This window comes from Pseudochaenichthys georgianus, chromosome 3, assembly GCF_902827115.2.
Source record: "Pseudochaenichthys georgianus chromosome 3, fPseGeo1.2, whole genome shotgun sequence".
Lineage (NCBI taxonomy): Eukaryota > Metazoa > Chordata > Actinopteri > Perciformes > Channichthyidae > Pseudochaenichthys > Pseudochaenichthys georgianus.
In genome coordinates, this window is record NC_047505.1 from 50985314 (window position 1) to 51008695 (window position 23382).

At 41.8% G+C, this 23382-nt stretch overlaps 1 protein-coding gene across 1 annotated transcript in view; it reads left to right on the top strand.

The window, feature by feature from the left end:
• The first annotated feature begins 3185 nt into the window (after window positions 1-3185).
• The window catches only part of LOC117442767 (src substrate protein p85-like), a 22682-nt gene continuing 2485 nt past the window's right edge, over window positions 3186-23382 (top strand). Inside the window, 11 exon segments of the mRNA XM_034078719.2 lie at window positions 3186-3306; window positions 5817-5920; window positions 6025-6098; window positions 7757-7886; window positions 11509-11619; window positions 13117-13171; window positions 14818-14928; window positions 16047-16157; window positions 17173-17283; window positions 18988-19098; window positions 22302-22426. Of these exon segments, the coding sequence (XP_033934610.1) occupies window positions 5834-5920; window positions 6025-6098; window positions 7757-7886; window positions 11509-11619; window positions 13117-13171; window positions 14818-14928; window positions 16047-16157; window positions 17173-17283; window positions 18988-19098; window positions 22302-22426 (1026 nt within the window). The 5' untranslated portion in view covers window positions 3186-3306; window positions 5817-5833.

Sequence of the window (23382 nt, forward strand, 5' to 3'; positions counted from 1 at the left end):
TGTAGTCAAGTCACCAATTCACGAGTCCAAGCCAGGCCGGAAACACGGTGTTTACAAGTAGTTCCAGCAAACATCCACTGATAAACTGCGATGTTAACAACCTCATGATAACCTCATATGTTTTTAACTTCGGATCAAACCTGTGTTTAGTCTAGAAAAAGGTAAATGTGTGCATTTTATTATAAAGTTGTGTATATTTACAGACCGTTGCAAAAACTAAGAAGCTTATAAACATCAGGTTTAAAACTAAAAGAGCTTTGAAACACAATGAAAGATGTTTGGAGTTTTATTTGAGTTATTCATTTAAACTTTTTGTCTAAGAGATGCTGATTTGAAACCGTTGTTACATACAGTTACGGCATTTCCTGTTTCTGCCGGAGAGAGGGGAGGCCGTCCCAAAGCTTGCTGCTGTATCTACTCCCTCCATCTGACAGGAGGGAGCCTCGTGGAGCTGCGAGTGTGGCTACAGACGGAGTTCACTCCATCACGGAGGGGTAGGGTCGAGGGAGTGGTTTGGGATTGGGCCAAAAGCAGTCCTTCTGCGCCACTCGATTACGTAGTATACTTGAAATAGTGGCTCTGCAGCAGGTTTACTCGACATTGAGAAACGGCCCACTCTCGAGTCCCCACTTTTCGAGTCCGAGTCCAAGTCTGAGTCACCTAGGGAGAGTCGGAGTCGAGTCCGAGTCACAGTCAATACGGATTTAGATCAAACAGATCAACATCACTGGCAATTATGGAATCAATTGAGGATCACAGATGCCCTTGAAGACAACAAATATGCAGTAGGGATTTTTATAGATATTAAAAAAGCTTTTGACACAATCAACCATGACATCCTAGTATATAAATTAGAAAGGTATGGTATCAGGGGTATAGTGTTAGACTGGATTAAAAGCTATTTAAGCACTAGACAGCAGTATGTAAAGGTGGGAAATGACTGTTCTTCATGTTTGGACATTGCTTGTGGTGTCCCCCAGGGGTCAGTGTTGGATCCTAAATTGTTTATACTGTACATAAATGACATCTGTAGAGTATCCAATTAACTGAGGCTAGTTTTGTTTGCTGATGATACATATATATTCTGTTCTGCGGAGAATTTAGAACAGCTAGTGGAGAACATAGAAAATGAAATGCACAAATTAAAAACATGGTCTGATAAAAATAAACTATCATTACATTTGAGTAAAACAAAATTAATGCTGTTCGGTAAACATAGAACTAAAACACAAATGCAAATACAAATAGATGGGGTTGAAATTGAAAGAGTCCATGAAATTAAATGTCTTGGGGTAATAATAGATGACACAATAAATTGGAAATTACACATAAAACATGTGCAATCAAAGCTGTAAAGAAGCCTTTCCATATTAAACAAAGTAAAACAAGTTCTAGATCAGAAATCACTTTGCATTCTCTACTGTTCACTAGTCTTACCATATCTGAATAACTGTGCTGAAATCTGGGGCAATAACTACAAAAGTTCTATACATGCATCTCTTCTACAAAAAAAAGCCATACGAATCATTCAAGGCAAGGCAAGTTTATTTATCTAGCACTTTTCAACACAAGGCAATTCAAAGTGCTTTACAAACAGTGAAAGACATTAAGAAAATGGCATTTAAAATCAGTCATTAAAAAGAAAAGCTAATAAACATTAAAAGAAAAAGTACATGGATAAAAGTTACAGTGCAGTTTAAGATATGAATAGTTCAATTAAAAGCAGCGACAAAAAGAAAAGTCTTCAGCCTGGATTTAAAAGTAGTCAGAGCTGCAGCGGACCTGCAGGTTTCTGGGAGTTTGTTCCAGATATTTGGAGCATAACAACTGAACGCTGCTTCTCCATGTTTAGTTCTGACTCTGGGGACAGAAAGCTGACCAGTCCCTGAAGACCTGAGAGATCTGGATGGTTCATCATTTAGCAGGAGGTCAGTAATGTATTTTGGGCCTAAACCATTCAGTGCTTTATAAACTAGCAGCAGTATTTTGAAATCTATTCTTTCACTTTCAATTTGTCATTCACAATGCCAAATATCTTGATCACACTAACAAATTATTCCTGCAGTCAAAATTGTTAAAATTCACAGACCTGGTAGAATTCCAAATGGCACAAATCATGTTTAAGGCTAATCATAACGTTTTACCAGGAAACATCCAAAAAGTATTCACTCAACGAGTGGGGGGATATAGTTCAAGGAGACAATTTCAATTCGAAATTCATAGGGTCCGTACAACCAGAATAACTTTCTGTATCTCAGCCTGTGGAGTGAGACTATGGAACAGTGTGAATGTGGAGCTAAAGCGATGTCCGGACATTAACCAGTTCAAGAGGAAATACAGAGAAATTATTTTCTCGAGGTACAGGGATGGGGAAGGTGTTTGACTATATGTGTATATGTGTGAGTATGTAGGTGTGTATATGTATGTGTGCATATATGTATATCAGTATATGTATGTATAGGTGTATATATATGTCAATCAACAGGTAAAGCAGATTAATAATAATAATAATAATAACAATAATAATGCATACAAATGATAATTATTTCAGATTATAGATTATAAATAAATCATTTAGGGACAAGGGGGTGAGATTAAATAAATTATACTTCTTCTCACTCCTTTTCGAACACTAGATGTGGCACTGTTTATGTTGCTAATGCTGTTGTTGTTGTTGTTGTAAATGTCATTTTTTGTTTTGATTTCGCTTGACTATGCACTATGTCCTTAGCTTGAAGAAAAAAAAACAAAGAGGCGTAAAAAATATGAAAAAATATCAAGTTTGGTAAAGTTGGGAAGAAGGCTTCATTTCATTGTTTCTGAAGGACATATTAAAGAAACCTGTCTCCAGATGCCCTGTGATGAGTTTCAACAAATGTTTTTACCTCTGACTAGTCCTCTTATTATAACCCTAACCTATAATAGACGTAGAAGCCCACCCGGTAAAATTATACTGAAACATGTTCAGGATGCTTTGGTTCAAAGGGTACGTGGATGTCTAAGAGTCAGAAGGTTGGTGGTTTGAGTCCCAGCTTGGCAAAGTGAATTTTGGAGAGACCTGTTCTAAACGAATGAACGGGTTTGCTTTGCTTCTTTAGTTCGCAGTTAAAATGTTAAGATGTAGTAATTCGATATTTGTACGTGCCCCGCCTACGTGTGACGTCATCACGTCTGGGAGAGCCGGAAGTAAAAGCCAGCAGAGATCCCAGTTTCTCCATCAACGCTTGAGGTGTGAAGGAACTGCATCCACCAGGGGGATATTTTAATATTCCTCTTAGACTCAGGTCGGATCTACCTTTGTAGACGGTGAGTATTTTAACACTTCAGTTGGACGATTTAAATCTTACCTGTGGAAAAACGTCGCCACGCTCGCGCTGAGTCAGTTAGTCATTCCATGTTAGCTTTAGCCTGCTAGCTAACTAGGACAATTGGAACAGGAAATACCACAGCTAGTGTTACCACTACCGCATTTCTTGAAGCTATATAAAGCACATTTTCCGCTGTTCACTTCACGTTTCAATCCTCATGTGTCGACATAATTAATTATGAGGTGAACATCCTGTTTCCAAAGCCTGTTAATCAGCCTGAGGACGCAGACTCGCTGAGAAATGTGTCAGAAAACACCAGACGAAATGCTTATTAAACTGCGTTTTTATCATTGAAAGCGGTTTAATTAACATGTAAGGAGATGATAGTGCTTTAATGCATGTGGCTTGACCTACTGTGATTGAAGCTCACTAACATTAAGCTAAGGTAAAGGTATTCAATGACACGGAAACAATGATCCTTCATGGGTCTGACTCTTAAGTACTCCGAGCCTATACTTAAGTAAAAGTATAAATACTATGGTTTTAAAATACTGTATACATTATAATTAAAAGTCCTCGTTTCACCACTGCACTTAAGTAGAAGTACAGACATAAGCAGCTACATGAACTTAATGGGCTCGTTTCACTGTATCATAGAACATTACTCCTTTTTCTTTATCACTTACAAATACATGACATATAAGACACGATAAGATTGACTCCATTGATCCCAATTTGGGAATCTTTCACAGGTTTATTGCTGTTGGCAGGATGGTTTTCCTGTATCCGTCAGAGCTGAATGAGTCTGTTTGAGAAGGAGCTCTGCTGTCTGTCCAGATGCTTGTGTAATTTCTGCTGTGTCATTTAAATATTGTAGTTTTTGTCATTGTGGAGCAATTTTAGTTACATTTAAAAAAAAAAAAAAGCATGTTTGATTACAGTACTACAGCATATCATACAAACATATGTCATTGTGAGTGTGGAGTATGACGTATAAAGTGTGCCTCTGAAGTGTAGTGAAGTAGAAGTATACTTATCAATCATTGGTCTAACCTAATTCTCCCTGTTATCCAGACTTTAAGGCACTTTTTGCTCCTCCTTTCTGCTCAGATATCTGGGGTTTGAGTTATGGGTGTGGTTTTGTTGTGGAATATCCTCCTGTCTTCACATACTGAACGTTGTTAGGACTCGCAGGCCGCTGCTTCCTGGTCTGGGGACGTTTCCTCTGATCTCTCTCCGGAGGTGAAGCAGCCACGTCTCCTGCAGACTCAGATTGAACACAGATGCTGATTGCCCACATTTAGCTGAGTCAGGAATTGGGATTAGTACAGAAAGCTTTTGTTGCCATGTCACGAGATGACTGAGAAACAAACCACACTTCATGTAGTTCTGCAGCATCTCAGTTAAAATGCATGGTTAGGGTGACTCACCATGAAAGCAGCTGGTACAGATTCAGCATCAAAGCGAGAAACATGGAAAAAAGCGCCTGGAAAGTTGCTGCATATCAAAGTTGCAGTTTGAATTGAAATTCAGCTAAATCTGCTGTGTTCTGTGAGCAGACATGGCTCTGTAAGTCAGGAGACAAGGTGGCCCGACTTCAATACAATATACCGTCAACCGGCACAACAAGCAAATCACAAAAGTTGCACAGTACTACTTATACTTTAGTTTGTTAAAAAGAAAATTGCATTTTAATAAACGGTATAATCATTATTTTTATTGGTTCCTTGTTTTGTTTGATTTGTTAAATTATGGTTGGATCATCCAAAGTTAGTTTTTCTTAAATCCTTACGACCGATGGTAGTTTCTGATTTGATAAATGACTCATCAAAAATATTTATTTATCTACATTAGACAAATTGAGTCAACTTAAAAAAAGGAAACCTCCCGAGTGTTCAGAAGTACCAACATGGTGCTCTTTGGTTTGAAGAAAAAAGTGAAAAATACATATTTTAATATTGAAAATGAAACAATTCTGTCGACCTGAGCTAACTTAAAATGTAATATTCATAATCAAAACATGCATTTAAGTCTCGGCTGGTCAAATAATCAAATCACAATATACATTTATTGCTGGCGGTACAAAGAATTTCTGTTAATCAATTTATATATTGTTTGCATTTTCATATATAGTTAGATAATAAAGGCTTTGACTGGATGGAAGTTGTTGGTTAAGGTGCCTTAAAAGTGCTTCAATTTAAAAAAAGAAGCTCCACGACCAATCGGGTCAAAAACAAAGCCAAAAAGGCTGCACTTCCAAATGTGAACAAAAAACATTGAAAATATAATATTGAAATTCTCAAAACATGCTCATTAATGTTGAAATAGAGCTAACAGCCAACGTTAAGCACACACGGCCATCTTGAAACCCGGGAGTAATGGATTGAATAAATAGTAAAACGCTGCAGTTAAACTTCGAAACACAACGTCCACTATCTCGCAGCTTTCTTTAGCTTCAGAACATCGTATCCCTCCGTCCGTATAAAGTATATATTTCTTGTTTTTCAGTGTGTATAAGATTGAAGATGTGGAGGGCATCAGCAGGACAGTCCGTTAAGGTTGCGCAACAAGACGACGGAGGGGACGACTGGGAGACGGACCCCGACTTTGAGGTAAACAACGCACACTTTATCCTTCCTCCATTTCCTCTTTGAGTCCTCGTCTCGTCTCCATGGCCTTCCCTTGACATTCAAATGTGTTTTTCCTGGATTTCTAGAATGACGTGTCGGAGAGGGAGCAGCGCTGGGGGGCCAAGACGGTGGAGGGCTCGGGACATCAGGAGTCCATCGAGTGAGAAAGACAATCATTTTTCTCTTAGCATTGAATTTAGGCTGTTAAGCCCGCAACTTCTTGCAAGAAACAGCGTCTGAGGTCTTCTTAACATTTAACAAACTATGAACGTGTCATACCCACTTAACGGGAAGAAAGTCAGCTACCTGAAGATATTAACCATTTTACCGAAACGAAACACAAGGCTAACGCCGAGCCTCTGAATTAGCACTAAGCGAAAAAATGCTAACGCACTTAGCACAAAACTCGCGGTATAAATATGTTGTACTTCATCAGTTCTGCACAAACAAGATATCATATGAAAGCTGAGATTCCACAGATTCCAATGGTATACGTTTCATCACTGAGCGACCAAAACTCGCGGCAGCAAAAGCGAGCAAAGACAACACACAACTTCAATCCATGAATGGGGTGCTTGAATTTTGACTTGAGCCGTCCCTTATAGATACTGTCTTTTTACGTTGGTGAGCCGGATAATTTGGCTCGGTTCACTTAATGCGCCGGCAGTTTCGGCTCCCAAACGGCTTTTCATGTTACCACAGTTTGCCACGGAGCCTCAGACTCACGGTACGATAATATCGCGACTAAAAAGTCCACGGTACGATATTTATCGCGATATTGGAAAAAAAGGAATTTTTTTTTCTCTATTAAATAAGAAATCTGATTTGTACAGCATTTTAGTAGGATAGTAGTATTTTAAAGTGTCAACAATATAATAATCAGACCCTGCAATAGAATAAATCAAGTTTCACTTTAGTCTTTCAAGTAACTCAACTCTCACTCACGCACTCGGCGTCATCAAGGTTATCTTTTAGGAATATGAGCATGTCCACATTTCCAGGTAGAAGCTGGGATGTTTGGGCGTTTGCAAAATACCCTGCTGTGCAAAAAACTCTCTTGCTTGGTACTGATGTTGCTGGGACAGAGAGATATGCTTTGGCTATGGGTGACAGCAGTGGGTCAAACTGTGCATTGTCTCTCCACCACTTCAACAACAATACAGTTTTTGCTAAGAAGGTGAGGCTTATTGACAGAGATATAAATATACTGTTGGTACTTGTCAATGTCTCTATGTACATGTCGCCCTTCAAATACGATGTCCTTTTGTGTTATCTGTTTTATGTTCATGTTGTAACCTACTTGCTGCCATTTAAAATTATTTAAAATAAAAAAGAAAATTATTTAAAAAAAATCACGGTAGATTTCGTCTCACGACGGTATTGAGACATTTATTTATCGCGATATTCGATATATCGTTACATCCCTAGTATATACATATGGATAAGAATAGCTAGATATTACAGTATGAACATGACAGGTATGGTACAGTGTGTAAAACGATATGGATCTCAATATATCACAACATTTAAAGGCATGGCGTTGCAGAATCAGTCCTTGCATGAAGCAGAAACAACCAATAAAACACTCAATAATAATAATGACTTTATTTAGTATAGCACCATTCACAGAAATAAAATTCACAGTGAAATTGTAAGTAAGTAATTGGAATATAATATATTCGATAAATAACGTGTAAGTTGAAACGGATCGATGTTATGGATGTTCTTTCAAAAGTTCAGGTGTTGTCTTTTGGCCTGTGGGATGAAACATGTGAATCATCTAAATGTGTCTCCTAACTCGTTGCCTCCTTGGTTTAGTATCAACCGCCTGCGTGAGGCGGTGTCCACGGAGCACACCTCTCTGAGGAAGAAGGAGCAGGACACCGAGCCCAAAGCATCCGACGGATACGGGGGGAAGTTCGGAGTTCAGCAAGACCGCATGGACAAGGTGAGAGGGAGTCAAAGACAGGACTGTAATGGTTGCTGATCTACAGTATTGGGGAAGAAAGATACTTTATGTTACAAGTTCAAATATGAATACGATAACACTTTAATGGTCAGATCAAGTCTGAAATGTGACTTGCATCCCAGCAGCTCCATGTGTAACATCAAGACAGACACACATCAAGACACAATACATGACAAACAAACAACACACATTTAACATAACAGCTCGATCACTGAGAGAAAACATGCTCAGAGAGCCTTCAGCGTGCATTCGATCTGGATTCAGCTCTGTGTTTACTGAGAGGACTGACTGGAGCACAAAGGATGCTTCAAAGGATGCTTCAAAGGATGCTTCAGTCATACTTTATTGAATCTCCCATTAGATAGTAGCAACATGTGTCCCCTCTCCTTCATGTCTCTTCTACATCAACGTGTGTCCCCTCTTCTTCATGTCTCCTCTACATCAACATGTGTCCCCTCTTCTTCATGTCTCCTCTACATCAACATGTGTCCCCTCTTCTTCCTGTCTCTTCTACATCAACATGTGTCCCCTCTTCTTCCTGTCTCTTCTACATCAACATGTGTCCCCTCTTCTTCATGTCTCCTCTACATCAACATGTGTCCCCTCTTCTTCCTGTCTCTTCTACATCAACATGTGTCCCCTCTTCTTCCTGTCTCTTCTACATGAACATGTGTCCCCTCTTCTTCACGTCTCTTCTACATCAACATGTGTCCCCTCTTCTCCATGTCTCTTCTACATCATCATGTGTCCCCTCTTCTTCATGTCTCTTCTACATCAACATGTGTCCCCTCTTCTTCATGTCTCTTCTACATCAACATGTGTCCCCTCTTCTCCATGTCTCTTCTACATCACCATGTGTCCCCTCTTCTTCATGTCTCTTCTACATCAACATGTGTCCCCTCTTCTCCATGTCTCTTCTACATCAACATGTGTCCCCTCTTCTCCATGTCTCTTCTACATCATCATGTGTCCCCTCTTCTTCATGTCTCTTCTACATCAACATGTGTCCCCTCTTCTCCATGTCTCTTCTACATCAACATGTGTCCCCTCTTCTCCATGTCTCTTCTACATCATCATGTGTCCCCTCTTCTTCATGTCTCTTCTACATCAACATGTGTCCCCTCTTCTTCATGTCTCTTCTACATCAACATGTGTCCCCTCTTCTCCATGTCTCTTCTACATCACCATGTGTCCCCTCTTCTTCATGTCTCTTCTACATCATCATGTGTCCCCTCTTCTCCATGTCTCTTCTACATCAACATGTGTCCCCTCTTCTTCATGTCTCTTCTACATCAACATGTGTCCCCTCTTCTTCATGTCTCTTCTACATCAACATGTGTCCCCTCTTCTTCATGTCTCTTCTACATCAACATGTGTCCCCTCTTCTTCATGTCTCCTCTACATCAACATGTGTCCCCTCTTCTTCCTGTCTCTTCTACATCAACATGTGTCCCCTCTTCTTCCTGTCTCTTCTACATCAACATGTGTCCCCTCTTCTTCATGTCTCTTCTACATGAACATGTGTCCCCTCTTCTTCACGTCTCTTCTACATCAACATGTGTCCCCTCTTCTCCATGTCTCTTCTACATCATCATGTGTCCCCTCTTCTTCATGTCTCTTCTACATCAACATGTGTCCCCTCTTCTTCATGTCTCTTCTACATCAACATGTGTCCCCTCTTCTCCATGTCTCTTCTACATCACCATGTGTCCCCTCTTCTTCATGTCTCTTCTACATCAACATGTGTCCCCTCTTCTCCATGTCTCTTCTACATCAACATGTGTCCCCTCTTCTCCATGTCTCTTCTACATCATCATGTGTCCCCTCTTCTTCATGTCTCTTCTACATCAACATGTGTCCCCTCTTCTCCATGTCTCTTCTACATCAACATGTGTCCCCTCTTCTCCATGTCTCTTCTACATCATCATGTGTCCCCTCTTCTTCATGTCTCTTCTACATCAACATGTGTCCCCTCTTCTCCATGTCTCTTCTACATCAACATGTGTCCCCTCTTCTTCACGTCTCTTCTACATCAACATGTGTCCCCTCTTCTTCATGTCTCTTCTACATCAACATGTGTCCCCTCTTCTTCATGTCTCTTCTACATCAACATGTGTCCCCTCTTCTCCATGTCTCTTCTACATCACCATGTGTCCCCTCTTCTTCATGTCTCTTCTACATCATCATGTGTCCCCTCTTCTCCATGTCTCTTCTACATCAACATGTGTCCCCTCTTCTTCATGTCTCTTCTACATCAACATGTGTCCCCTCTTCTTCATGTCTCTTCTACATCAACATGTGTCCCCTCTTCTTCATGTCTCTTCTACATCAACATGTGTCCCCTCTTCTTCATGTCTCCTCTACATCAACATGTGTCCCCTCTTCTTCCTGTCTCTTCTACATCAACATGTGTCCCCTCTTCTTCATGTCTCTTCTACATGAACATGTGTCCCCTCTTCTTCACGTCTCTTCTACATCAACATGTGTCCCCTCTTCTCCATGTCTCTTCTACATCATCATGTGTCCCCTCTTCTTCATGTCTCTTCTACATCAACATGTGTCCCCTCTTCTTCATGTCTCTTCTACATCAACATGTGTCCCCTCTTCTCCATGTCTCTTCTACATCACCATGTGTCCCCTCTTCTTCATGTCTCTTCTACATCAACATGTGTCCCCTCTTCTCCATGTCTCTTCTACATCACCATGTGTCCCCTCTTCTTCATGTCTCTTCTACATCACCATGTGTCCCCTCTTCTTCATGTCTCTTCTACATCAGCATGTGTCCCCTCTTCTTCATGTCTCTTCTACATCAGCATGTGTCCCCTCTTCTTCATGTCTCTTCTACATCAACATGTGTCCCCTCTTCTTCATGTCTCTTCTACATCACCATGTGTCCCCTCTTCTTCATGTCTCTTCTACATCAACATGTGTCCCCTCTTCTTCATGTCTCTTCTACATCAACATGTGTCCCCTCTTCTTCATGTCTCTTCTACATCAACATGTGTCCCCTCTGTGGAAAGAGACTCTGAAAGTTTCAGGAACAAAGATTCTCTCTCTTTTTGATCCATTTCTATAAAAACCTGTCTGAAAATGAGCTGATCAGATTTTGGCCACTTTATGATGTCATAACGATGTGTTGTCTTGAGTAACCATTAGCCAATCAGCAACAAGGTAACCCCCCCCCCCCCCCTTATCACCTGAATCTCCTCTAGAGCTCTATTGAGTTCTTTGTAACCAAACCTCTCTCAGAGGGGCGTGGGGAGGGGCTCCTTGTTTTCATCTAAAGTAACAGACAGAGAATCAGCACTTTGGAAACAGGGCTGAAACAGAGGGGATTATGGGTAATGCTGCAATGATCTGTTTGGTGTGTGTGAGAACAGGCTGAGTGTGTGTTGGCTGTTTCCACTCGTTAATCTCCGTGTCGTGGTCCCTGCAGCTTGAATGTGATGACCGTGCGCTGTTTACTCCACACACTGTTAGTCTGTGATGAGTCAGGTGTCGCCACTACCTCAGTTTCCAGCTCCGCTGCTCTTTCCCTGACCCCCCCCCCCCTCCTCCAGTGTCCCCTCGCTCACTGCCCTCCTTATGTGTTTCTTCTCAGTCCGCTGTGGGTCATGACTACCAGAGCAAGCTGTCCAAGCACTGCTCCCAGACGGACACCTCTAAAGGCTTCGGAGGGAAGTTCGGAGTCCAGGCGGACCGCGTCGATCAGGTACTTCAGTTGGAAAGCCTTTATCTCATGGCAGGTCACAGACTGACAGATTCCAGATTCAAGGCTGTCATTCGAACATAGCTACAGTGTAGTTATGTCGATGCAAATCTTAGGTCACAGGCTCCTCCAACAGAGCAACACAATAAAACAGATACAATAGAATAGAAGTAGTGCCATAAGAGTCGCATAAAAGCACACAACGAAAAGTAAACAAACACTGAAATAAAGCGAGACAGTTGCAAAAGACCCGGCAGCCGTTACATTTTTATATTAAATATGGAGGCAAGCACATGTTAATATAATAAAACTCAGATACATCCGAGGTTAAAATATCAGATTTAAGTAAGTGAACATATAAATGCATTGAGCAGTACTTGCTAATCGTTCTGGGACTTGAACCGGCGACCCTACAGTTCCCAAGTCCCTTTGAGCTGCCGCTGCTTATAACGCGGCTGATGAAGTAGCTGCTGCCTCTTAAAGCTTACCAGATGTCATGTTTTACATAGGAACTGTCTATTTAGCTTGTCCGTAGACTTGCCTGTGAGCGAATAGACGTGCATGTCTACTTGGAGAGCAATCTTTTATTTTATTACAGAGTAAATGTGTGAAAAATACTGATGATACAAGAGCAGCATCGTTTTGATCTGCAACAGGGCAGAAACGCCTGCTTTCAACGCACTGAATGGATGTGGGTGAAACGAGCTGCATAGCATTTAACTGATATACAGGTTTACCGCTTTGGGGGGGCTGCCTGAGCGGGGGGGGGGGGGGGGGGTGGGGTATTGGGATGTATATTCTTTAAAGGAGGAGCTGTGGATTGTTGTTATTGATTAATTATCAGTGTTTCTTAGGGTCAAAAACACTAAACTCACAACTTCAAATGAAAGCGTTTAGTTTATTTAATAATAATGGGTTCCATTTATAAAGCACTTCATATTTGAAATTTAAATCCCGAAGTGCTACAATTAGTGAGCATGAACAGTATAAATAAACATTACACAACACGGTAGAATTAATAAAAAAGCAATACAAAAATAAATAAATAAAAGGGTGATTAAAAGGTCCAGGCAAAGGCTCTTTTGAAGAGATGGGTTTTGAGGCCTTCTTTTAATAAATATTTAATAACAGAGCACATGTTCAATGTGAAATATAGATTAGTTGCAATTTAGTGCTATATAAAAACACCTTTAATGTCGGGGGGGCGCGGGGCTCCGTTGGCCAAGGCAATGGTCGGGGACACACTGATGTATATAATCATATGTGTACGTTATGAAAAAAGCTTCGATGCAGTCAGACGTCCAAAGCCAACATTTAGATTAAAGAGCTTTTCTCTGTTGTGTTGAGCAACAACTACAGCCAGGTATGCGAGGGACATAAAGACTGCTTTATCTCTGTGTCACATTGTATATCTAACGCTTCGGAGTTGAACTGCAGTGGAGCGTGACGAGGGGTAAGTTAATATTAATAACCGAGTGTCTTCTCCCTCTCTCTTTGCAGTCAGCTGTTGGGTTCGAGTACGCCGGGAAGACGGAGAAACACGCGTCTCAGAAAGGTAAGGGTTGTCGTTGTGCACGTCTTCTTCCGCCTCAGATCACCTGAAGTGTAGAACTCACTTCCACTTCAGTTCATCTATTTATTTGTATTATCCATTTAGGTTTAGCTAACGGCGATAGATTTCTAAAATGCCTGCAGGAGACTTTTTCCACTTTGATGAGCGATTGGCTGTCGCTCAGCCAGGATACGTTGAAGTGCAGTTTGTAATTGTTATGACGGCAGCACACGCATTGTGTTGCTCTGCACTTCAGCGCAAGACGATTGAGTTGCTAACTTTCAGCTTTGGAGGTGTTTTAATGTGGAAGAGGAATACTTCACCCCCACAAATAACACAATGCTGATACCTTGAATTATTTCCATTTCTTTCAAGACTTCTCAGGGAAAAAAGATGAATGGAGAAGTATTTATTTACCGCCACTGTAACCTTGAATGTGCTGGAATGGAGCCAAACAGAACAACTCGTCTTACTTCCACACTGCGGGTGGACCGTATGAACCGTGGCTTCTTGGCGCTTTGAGTATCTCTAAAGCTGCTTTCCCCGTACCCTCATCACCTTTGTGTTGCCTTCATCACCTGCGCACAGTTGAGGATCATTTGCCCAATTCCAACGTCTCCTCAGTGCTGTCTCGGTTTACCAGCAGTGCAGATATCCTCCTTCTGGACTCAAACACAGCACCACATGATGGTGTGACAATGACGGCAACGAATGTCTGGCAAACAGTTCAAAATGCTGAGAATAGAGACACTAAACAGAAAGTATTTAAAATGTACCTCTAGTTTCGAAGAGAGTTTTTTGTTTGTTAAACGGCAACATTTCCAAATACCTGAAAACAAATCTACTAAATGGTCCCAAAACATTTATTTCATCAGTCTAAGCAATGGTTTAAACTAGGTAAGATAGAATAAACACAGATGTATGACGTGGAATGAGTAGAGTCACTTGTTCAGAAGTCAAATCTGGTGCCTTGAGCTCTTTTTAGTATTTAGCACACATTTGCTAATACAGTGGAAACCGCTTGTAGTGTCAAATCGATCAATATACCCGTCTGATTATTTGACAATTTTTAGTTTGGATAACATATCATGCAGATTACCATCTTTTTTGTTTATTTATCACATGATGAGAAGTTGATGGAACAGACTACTTTGGTATTTACTGCCAATTCTAGTGCCCGCTCTTTCGCTAAGGGCTCTCTTAAAGCTGGACTAGGTAATCCACTTCAGAAACACTCGTTATATTCCATGGAATGCTCTTAACATCCCGATAGCAAGGAACACATTAAATGCTTTGACAATAAATACATAAACCAATATCATCTGAGCCGGCTAAAGTAACTGGATGGCCTACCTGCCTGTCAGCCTTCCATCGGGGCACAAACTTATCTCGTGCCCTCATTGGTCATGTGCGCGTTCGTGTGTGTTGGAGGAGGGGCTCTGTGAGGAAGTGGCAGATTTGATTTATTTTATCAAATTCTAGCGCACTCGAGCTGTTTCTCCATTCTTACCTGCCACACCTTTAAATCGAGACACACAAAGATGTCTGTAATGTTAACGAGGAGTTTGGAATTGGGCCGCTGCTTCGTGACCACTGCTTCATGCTGCTTCACCCTGACCTTTGACCCGCTCCCCTGCTTTGCTGTGTAGACCACTCCGTGGGGTTTGGGGGGCGATACGGCGTGCAGTCGGACCGCGTGGACCAGAGCGCCATGGGCTTCGATTACCAGGGGAAAACCGAAAAACACGAGTCCCAGACAGGTTTGTCCTATTAACACCGGAGAGACGAGGATGACGTGGCCTGATGGACACACACACACACACACACACACACACACACACACACACACACACACACACACACACACACACCCCCCTCAAAAAGTGAGCTCCATGCAGATCCTGATAAACGTTATTCTGCCCTCCTTCAGTCCTCGGCCTCTGCTTGCTTATAAAATGTTGCAAACCGTGACTTAAATTATATGTTTTCTCTCCGTTGCATTTGAGATGTGTTTTTTCCTCCAGTGTAAAAACATTGTTATAATTATGGCTGCACAAATATTTAAAATGTATCACAATAAATTCAATATCCAAATGTCAGTAAGCACACTATCTAGCTGTAGTCCTGACTTCCCAAATGTATTTTACAGATTTAAGAAAACAGACTTTTTAGGTGTCTTTAAATTATTTATATATCTTTTTTTATGATGATGTAAATAGTTTTTCCAGGAAATTATCATTCTGTCTAATATCATATCGCAGTTGCAGTTTCATTAAAGTTAATCTCAATAAGTTATTCAAATTGTGCAGCCCTACTTATAATAGTGTTTGTAAGATGTGGGACACGGGACTTTAAGAACATGGGAGACCCTCTGGACTTATTACCATATTTGAACGTGTTCCTCCCTTATCATCCCAGATTTCAGGTGCTTGGAAGTGGACTTGGAAGTGGGATATTTTATTTAGCTTACTGTTCCCCTTAAACATGCTGTTTGTCACCCCTAAGCTTTTCTTCCACCTAACGTATTTGTTCTCTTTCCAAAACGGCAGATATACAATTGTGAGATATTAACAGATTGGGCTCTCTTGTGGTGAATGTAAACATGTGCACTTTTACAGAAGGGACGTGTTGCCATGATGGATAGATGATATTGATACTGATATTCTGTACACACTGTGAAGACCACTGAGACAAATGTAACATTTGTGATATTGGGCTATATAAATAAACATTGATTGATTGATTGATAGATAAACGGGACATAATGAAAAGTGTTATCGATCAACCTCATTTTATGTCGACAGTGCAGAAACATTTGTTGGTGCTCATCCCCTTCCTTTATTAACTTGTGATGTTTCTCCCCCCCTCTCCTCTTCAGATTACACTAAAGGCTTTGGAGGAAAGTTCGGAGTTGAGACCGACAAAGTGGACAAGAGCGCTATGGGCTTTGAGTACCAGGGGAAAACTGAGAAGCACGAGTCCCAGACAGGTTTGTCCCAAGAACCCGGAGAAAAGTGGTGCAGGATTGAGTCACATGCAGCCCCTCCGGTTCCCTTGCGTTGTAGGCAATGGATGTTTGAATGTGTTGGGAGTCTTTTCCGGAATACGTCAGCATTTCTTTGATACAAATCTTTGAATAAGTTCATCCCTCCTAGTTTTAGATTCCAGACTCTGGGTGTTTCTCAATGTCGAGGACGCTTCCTTGGTAGGACATGTCCTTCCGAGTCAGTTCTTTCAGAAGCCAGGCAAGAACCCTACTTTCATTCGGAGAACGAATAATGGGACAGGCTAGCAAGTGTGCGTCATATGAGAGGACCCGCCAAAGATTTTGGGAAATTGGTCCGTGCGCAAAGCATTGTGGGGATTTTAAGACCGCGGAGGAGACACTGGGTGTTTCTCAATGTCGAGGAAAGCTGCTCCAGAGCCACTATTTCAAGGATGCTACGTCATCGAGTGCCGCCGAAGGACTGTTCCAATGTCCAGGATGCTTGGAATTCTACCGAGGCCGGCGTATTTCGTTGCGGGAAATTTCGAGGCTGCACATGTGTATCCTCCGCGGTCTTAAAATCCCCACAATGCTTTGCGCACGGACCAATTTCCCAAATCTTTGGCAGAAATCGCGCTCCATTTAAGGCGGGGCCTCGCATATGACGCACACCTGTTCCACAATTCTTCGTTTTCCGAGGCTGGGAAGGATTCTTGCATCGCTTCTGAAGGACCTGACTCGGAGGGACATGTCCTACCAAGGAAGCGTCCTCGACATTGAGAAACACCCACTGGTGCATCCTCGAAATTTCCCGCAACGAAGGATTCAGTCCTCGGTAGAATTCCAAGCATCCTGGACATTGGAACAGTCCTTCGGCGGGATTCGATGACGTAGCATCCTTGAAATAGTGGCTCTGGAGCATCCTTCAACATCGAGAAACACCCAATATGTGTGATGGGTACACTCTGCTCCTCCTCCTCTTCCTGTGCACACTTTAAATGTTTCCTCTCCTCTTCAGATTACACTAAAGGCTTTGGAGGAAAGTTCGGTGTTGAGACCGACAAAGTGGACAAGAGCGCGATGGGCTTTGAGTACCAGGGGAAAACTGAGAAGCACGAGTCCCAGACAGGTAATGCGTTTCATGTCTGATGCCTTCAGTTGCAGTGACAGCGGGGGAAAAGCACTTTGGATTGTTTTCCTTTCCACTGGTTCTATATATTCGATCCTTCCCGACTGAGTAAAAAACAAAACGAATGGTGCTCAGCATGTTTGATTTCAGAATCAGGATACCTTTATTCGTCCCTCAGGGGGGGCATGCGCGTTGTCACGGCAGAAAAGAGACAGCTTAATGTTAACTAAAGCATGCATACAGAAGTACCGTACTTTTCGGACTATAAAGCGCACCTGCATATAAGCCGCAGCAGCTAAATGGTCCGTCTGTCTTGCTCTCGTTCTGTCTCTCGGTTTTACTTTGGCGCGCGACCTGTCTCGCTCGTTTCCGGCCTCCAGCTGTTCCTGCTGGAGCCCGCCGCTTAAAGGTGGCGGGCGCGGACCGGTCCTAGAGCCCATAGTGTTAAAGGTGGTTAATTTTACCTGTAAAATCCATAGATCTAGGAGGTTCCCTAGTGGCCGTTAGCTGTACAAAAGAAATGGGGGAAAAAGTCGCGGCTTATAGTCCGAAAAGTACGGTAATAAAGATTAAAAAAAAGTTAGAATAAAAAAAGTTACACTATTTACAAAATACACACCCTGTAACAGTTCTGAGGATTTAGCAGCCAGGTATATATTGCATATATATATATATTGCACATAGTTGGTATTTAACATTTGATCCCTGAACTGATTGTTTGAGTCCAGAGGGTCTGAACGAGTCCTGACTTGTCTGAGCTCCTTGTGGCTTTACCTGCAGCTTCTTGTCCGACACACCTGTTCACCCTTTACTGCAGCTCTTAGATACGGGCTGCTGTCAAAAGCAGTTTACTTCAAACATTCCCCACAATGCACCGGGCTGTGTTTGCCTCCGAGATTTGCATATGTGATAACCGGGTCACGTGCTCTGATAACAGGCCTGCTCGTGTTGTGTCAAAGTTGCACATGAACTGTGGGTTGTTTCTAAATATGCACATCATGCACTCGCGTCAGCACAACATGAATTGATTGAAGTGAAGCTTTGAATATGTTAACATGGGATATTTAAAAAAAAGATTCATCATATGAAGCTTTACAAACCGTCCATTATAGAGACATGAGTTGCAACTTTGAGTCTTTCTAGTTTGGAGATAATTCCTTTAAAACCCGATGGGGCATTCAGTGTGCGAAAAAGTATTATTTATTTATTATTTACAATATCGGACAAGTAGATCTTTCAATTGACTTATAATTGTATTCAATAACTGTAAGAAATTCAACAGTATGAAGTGATTTGTAAATAGGAATACAGATTTGACTTAATGTTTTCATAAGTATATTTCTCTCCCAGTTTGTCATGGGACTTATTTTTACCCTCTCAAAGAACTGGAACCGAGAACCGAAAATAACCGGAATCGAAAAGCAGAACCGGAATCGTTAAAATCCAAACGATACCCAACCCTTTGTGTGATGCATTAAAATCTTACCGCTCACTTACTTTAGCGGTGTCATAAAAACCGTGGGAAAATGTAAAATACAATGATGAAGAAAAAGATTCCAGTGGCCCCAATTTTTGTCCATTCTGGACAAGTGAAAAATGTATTCGGACAAGTAAATTGCCAAACTCACTTGTCCATGGACAAGTACTCTCTACAAACTTTTTCTCACACTGGGCATTGCATTGTGTCTCTGTGTCTGTCTGTAGACTATGTGAAGGGCTTTGGAGGGAAGTTCGGTGTGCAGACGGACAGGCAGGACAAGTCTGCGCTGGGATGGGACCACCAGGAGAAACTGCAGCAGCACGAGTCCCAGAAAGGTAAAAACAAATCAGGAATGTGAAAGCAAGTGGCTGTTAGAGGTATCAGATTACAGACGGTAGAGACATTGGCTACAGTGTTTTCAGACTGTTTGGCTGCACGATAACCTATTTTAGTTTCAACTCTGCACCGCGGGCAGGACGTGCATTGTCCTGTAAATTAACTCAAACATGTCATGCTTCAACTTTTTAGCTTGATACCAAAGGAAAACGTTATCCGTGACTAACGGCCCGTCCACACTACAGCTTCCACAGCTTCAAAAACGGTTTCCAACGCGTCAGCCCATTCACTTTGAATGGGGTGACGTCACTTTTCGCCGAACTGCATTGTGGGAAGCAGAGCGGAGCTTTCCTGGCGTTTCAGGCTGCAAAAGTTGAGCAATGTTCAACTTTTGAAGCTTCTGAAGCTTTCGGGTGGAAGCGTCAGCCAATCAAATCATATGCCAGTACAAGCTCTAGCCAATCAAACCGCTGCTTGTGTGTCAGGGGCGGGACATTCATGTGATTGGTTGTTGGTCGAGCTCCAAGCTTTTTTTGAAGCTGTAGTGTGGACGGGCCGTAACTCCACAAGACGGGTCTGATAGAAGATCATTAACTTATTTTTCAGCTTGTTCTTTCACAAATGTGCTGCTAAAGAGACATTTAAACCACGACCAATCTCAGTTATCCTTCATCAGTTAATCACTAATCCAAAGCAGGCTCCTGTAATGAAGCCAGACACCGGGCGAGGAACAGGAAATAAACATATCAGTCGAACAAAAACGGTTTTGGCTTCAGAAAAACCAACAACACACACTTTGTCTTCATCCGTTTGAAATTCCTTTAGGTTTTTTCTATTGTTATACATTTCACAAAAGACTAGCGGGATCGTTCAGCCTTACTGCTCTGCACATCCGAATATTTTGTTGTTGAACAGCTGTTTTCTACATTTCTCTATTTAAACTGTTTCACATCAAACCCTCGTCTGACTTTTGCTAGCACGTTGAACGAGGATCTTAAACGTGTTCTGCTTTCAGTGCAGCTCCTCTCCGTGCAGCCTTTGTTCCTGCTCGGCTCGGATGTGGTTTATCTTGTGGTTTCGGGTGTGGTCTTTCAAAAGTTCACTTCCTCAATCTGCGGTTAAAACAAAGCTCTGAGGGAGGAAGTGAAACCGCAGCTCAGATTTATATTTGAATGTTAGCTGAAGCTTTCATTCATAACAAGTGGAATCCCATCATGTTACCCTGCTGACCTACTAACATCACAATGATCCACTTACTGCCATTTTCTTAATGTCTTTCGTGTTTTGTAAAGCACTTTGAATTGCCTTGTGTTGAAAGGTGCTATATAAATAAACTTGCCTTGCCTTTCATTATAACAAATGTGTGGTGCAACTTTTTAACTTTCTATATCATATGTAAGGGATAACGTGCAGCGACCCCATACTGACCAAGTCGCTGCACATTATCCCGCTTATTACAAGGCCACATTCTCAACAAAGCAACGACTCCCAATACTAATTGAAATGCTATTATTGATTTAAATCGACATGCTTAGAAAAATAGTCCGTTTCCGTTTGAACTACGTAGCAACGGCAGGAAGGCGGAGCTTTTTGATTACAGATTTGAAAACATCGCTCCTTGCTTTAAAAGTAGCACAATTCATTTTGTCAGACCTTGGAAAGTATCTAGATATCCCTGCCCTAATGCCAAAGTAACTGCACACTGAATATATGTCGCTGTTTGATGTCTATGTCTGGACCGCTGCGTAAAAAGGAGGGTTTCTGCCCGTTACTTCTCCGCTGCTTTCTTGTCCCAGTTCGAAAAGCAAACTGTAAACAGTTCAATCGACCGGACTTCTTTCTGCAGATGTGAGCGTCCTTAACAACGGTCAATAAATCCTTGACCTTGTCTGTACTACTGGATTAACAACATGTCACGTGTTCTGAATTGACCAATCAGAATCAAGTATTCAACTAAGCCGTGTAATCCAATCTGATAGTCACGGCCACTGGATGCTACAATCCCTTCACAACCGATTTTCTCCGTGTTCATCCTTTTGTTCAGAGGAGTGACGAAAAGAGATAAAAAGACATTGAGATCAAGTCTCTGACCGGGGCCGGGATGAGTTCCTTCAACGCCTTTCTTTGTGTATTTGAATACTATTCTGTTATTAAACGTACGTGTGAATGCTTGCGTGCTACCTGTAAATATAGTATGTCATCTATTTATTTATTATTATTTACCCAACTGTAACTGCTTCCAATGTTCAGTATATCCCCCAAAAATAAAGCGTACAAAGGTCTTTTTTTAAATCCCTAACTCACTTGATCCAATAAACGACTTTAGATAAATTCAGGATTATTTGTTAGGATGATGGCCCTAAATATAAAGAAACAAAGTAATCCCAAGACTAAATCTAGTACAATTGTTATTAAAAACTCAATGTTTAGCTTAAAGTCTTTGAACATTTCTTCAGATTTTAATAATGTATTCATCAAGTGAAGAATGATGCCCTTCCCTCTGGTTCTTGTCTTGGAGAACCAGAACATGTTAACTTCATGTCACTGAAAAGCCGGTCTAGTGTATCATCAGGCTGCATCTCGTTAACATCATGTCCTCATACAGGGGGTCCGCGGGGTCTTAAAAAGTATTAATAAATCAATCAATTTAGCGAAAATGAAGACTATTAAAAAGTATTAAACGGCATCTTCCAAGGTGTTACATTTTGTAGCTTGTTTTCAATAAGGATATAAAGTGTCCAAAGAGGTTGTGTTCTACAGTCTGCCTGAATGTAGTCATGGCGTAGTTGTGTCGTGTGATTCTGTGGAGTTTATTGATGGCATCCCGTTGGATCTGACGTCATCTGAACAGGACGTCGCACGCTCACTGCTTGATAGCACGAAAGGCCCGTTTACGCCGGTTGCTAAGCAACATCGTTATGGGGAAATGCAAGTCTGCGTCCAAATGGTTTGAAGATAAGGAGGAAGGACAATCCATACTGTATATAGTCAATGTGAGGTAAAGTGTGTCGCCAAGGTAACCGGTTAGAACTCCAAGTGGCGATGAGTAGTCAATGTGAGGTAAAGTGTGTCGCCAAGGTAACCAGTTAGAACTCAAAGAGTTCTTAAAAGGTTTTACATGTGACTTCAGGATTCCTGCTGATACCCTGTCATTTTCTTTATATGTTTGTCTGTTTATATATATGTGTGTGTTGTGTTGCAGACTATAAGCGTGGGTTTGGAGGGCAGTATGGGGTAGAGAAGGAGAAGCAGGACCAGTGTGCTCTGGGCTATGAACACAAGGAGAGCTTGGCTAAGCACGAGTCCCAGAAAGGCACAGAAACCCCCTAAAACCCCCCACCTCGAAACCCCTCCTTATTATTTACCCTGCATCCTTTCCAGAAACACTCCCCAGCTTGTTGCTCCTTCTTTGGCATCCTCACCTCGCCTCCTTCCCCACAGACTCACCACCGTCCTATCGAGATGAACAGGGCAGATTACTAAAATCACGCTAACACGTTTCCATAGGCAACGCTACTTTCTACACGTCCTGCAAAACTAGCAGACAAGTTATTTATATAAATATTAATTAATGTGATCTAATGTAAACGGGCAAATATTAACCATATATGCTGTTTATACTGCTTTTATTGAGATGAAATAAACATGTTGAGTATTTTAACATGAAATAGTTTGATTGATTCGGCCGTGGTGTGTTTTACCTTAAACGCGGCCTGTTGGACCCGCTCTGTAATCAATACCAGAGTCTCTCTCTCTCCTCTCGCTCTCTCTCCTCTCGCGCTCTCTCTCCCTCTCCTCTCCCTCTCCTCTCTCCCTCTCTCCTCTCTCTCTCCCTCTCCTCTCTCCTCTCTCCCTCTCTCTCTCTCTCTCTCTCTCTCCCTCTCCTCTCTCCTCTCTCTCTATCTCGTCTCTCTCCTCTCCTCTCTCTATCTCTCCTCTCTCTCTCTCTCCTCTCCTCTCTCTCCCCTCTCAACAACAAGTTAGTTATAGAATTATTAAGGTCTTCCTGTGTTATCACCTATAAATGACCACAAATCAGAGGTGTTCATGGCTTAATGTGGTGTGTAATCACACACACATTAAGCCATTCAGCCTTATCTCACCCTACCCTCCCTGCTGTTCCCAGCACTGCCTCCATGCTGTTGTTTTGCATTCATTTTGTGCATGACGTCGTACCACCACAGTGCATTGCACCCCAAACATGGCTGATGTTCACTGCAGAGATTGTGCCAAAATGTCTGGCTTTTTTTTTACTCCCCCCTGCTGTCAGTCCCCCTCCCCCC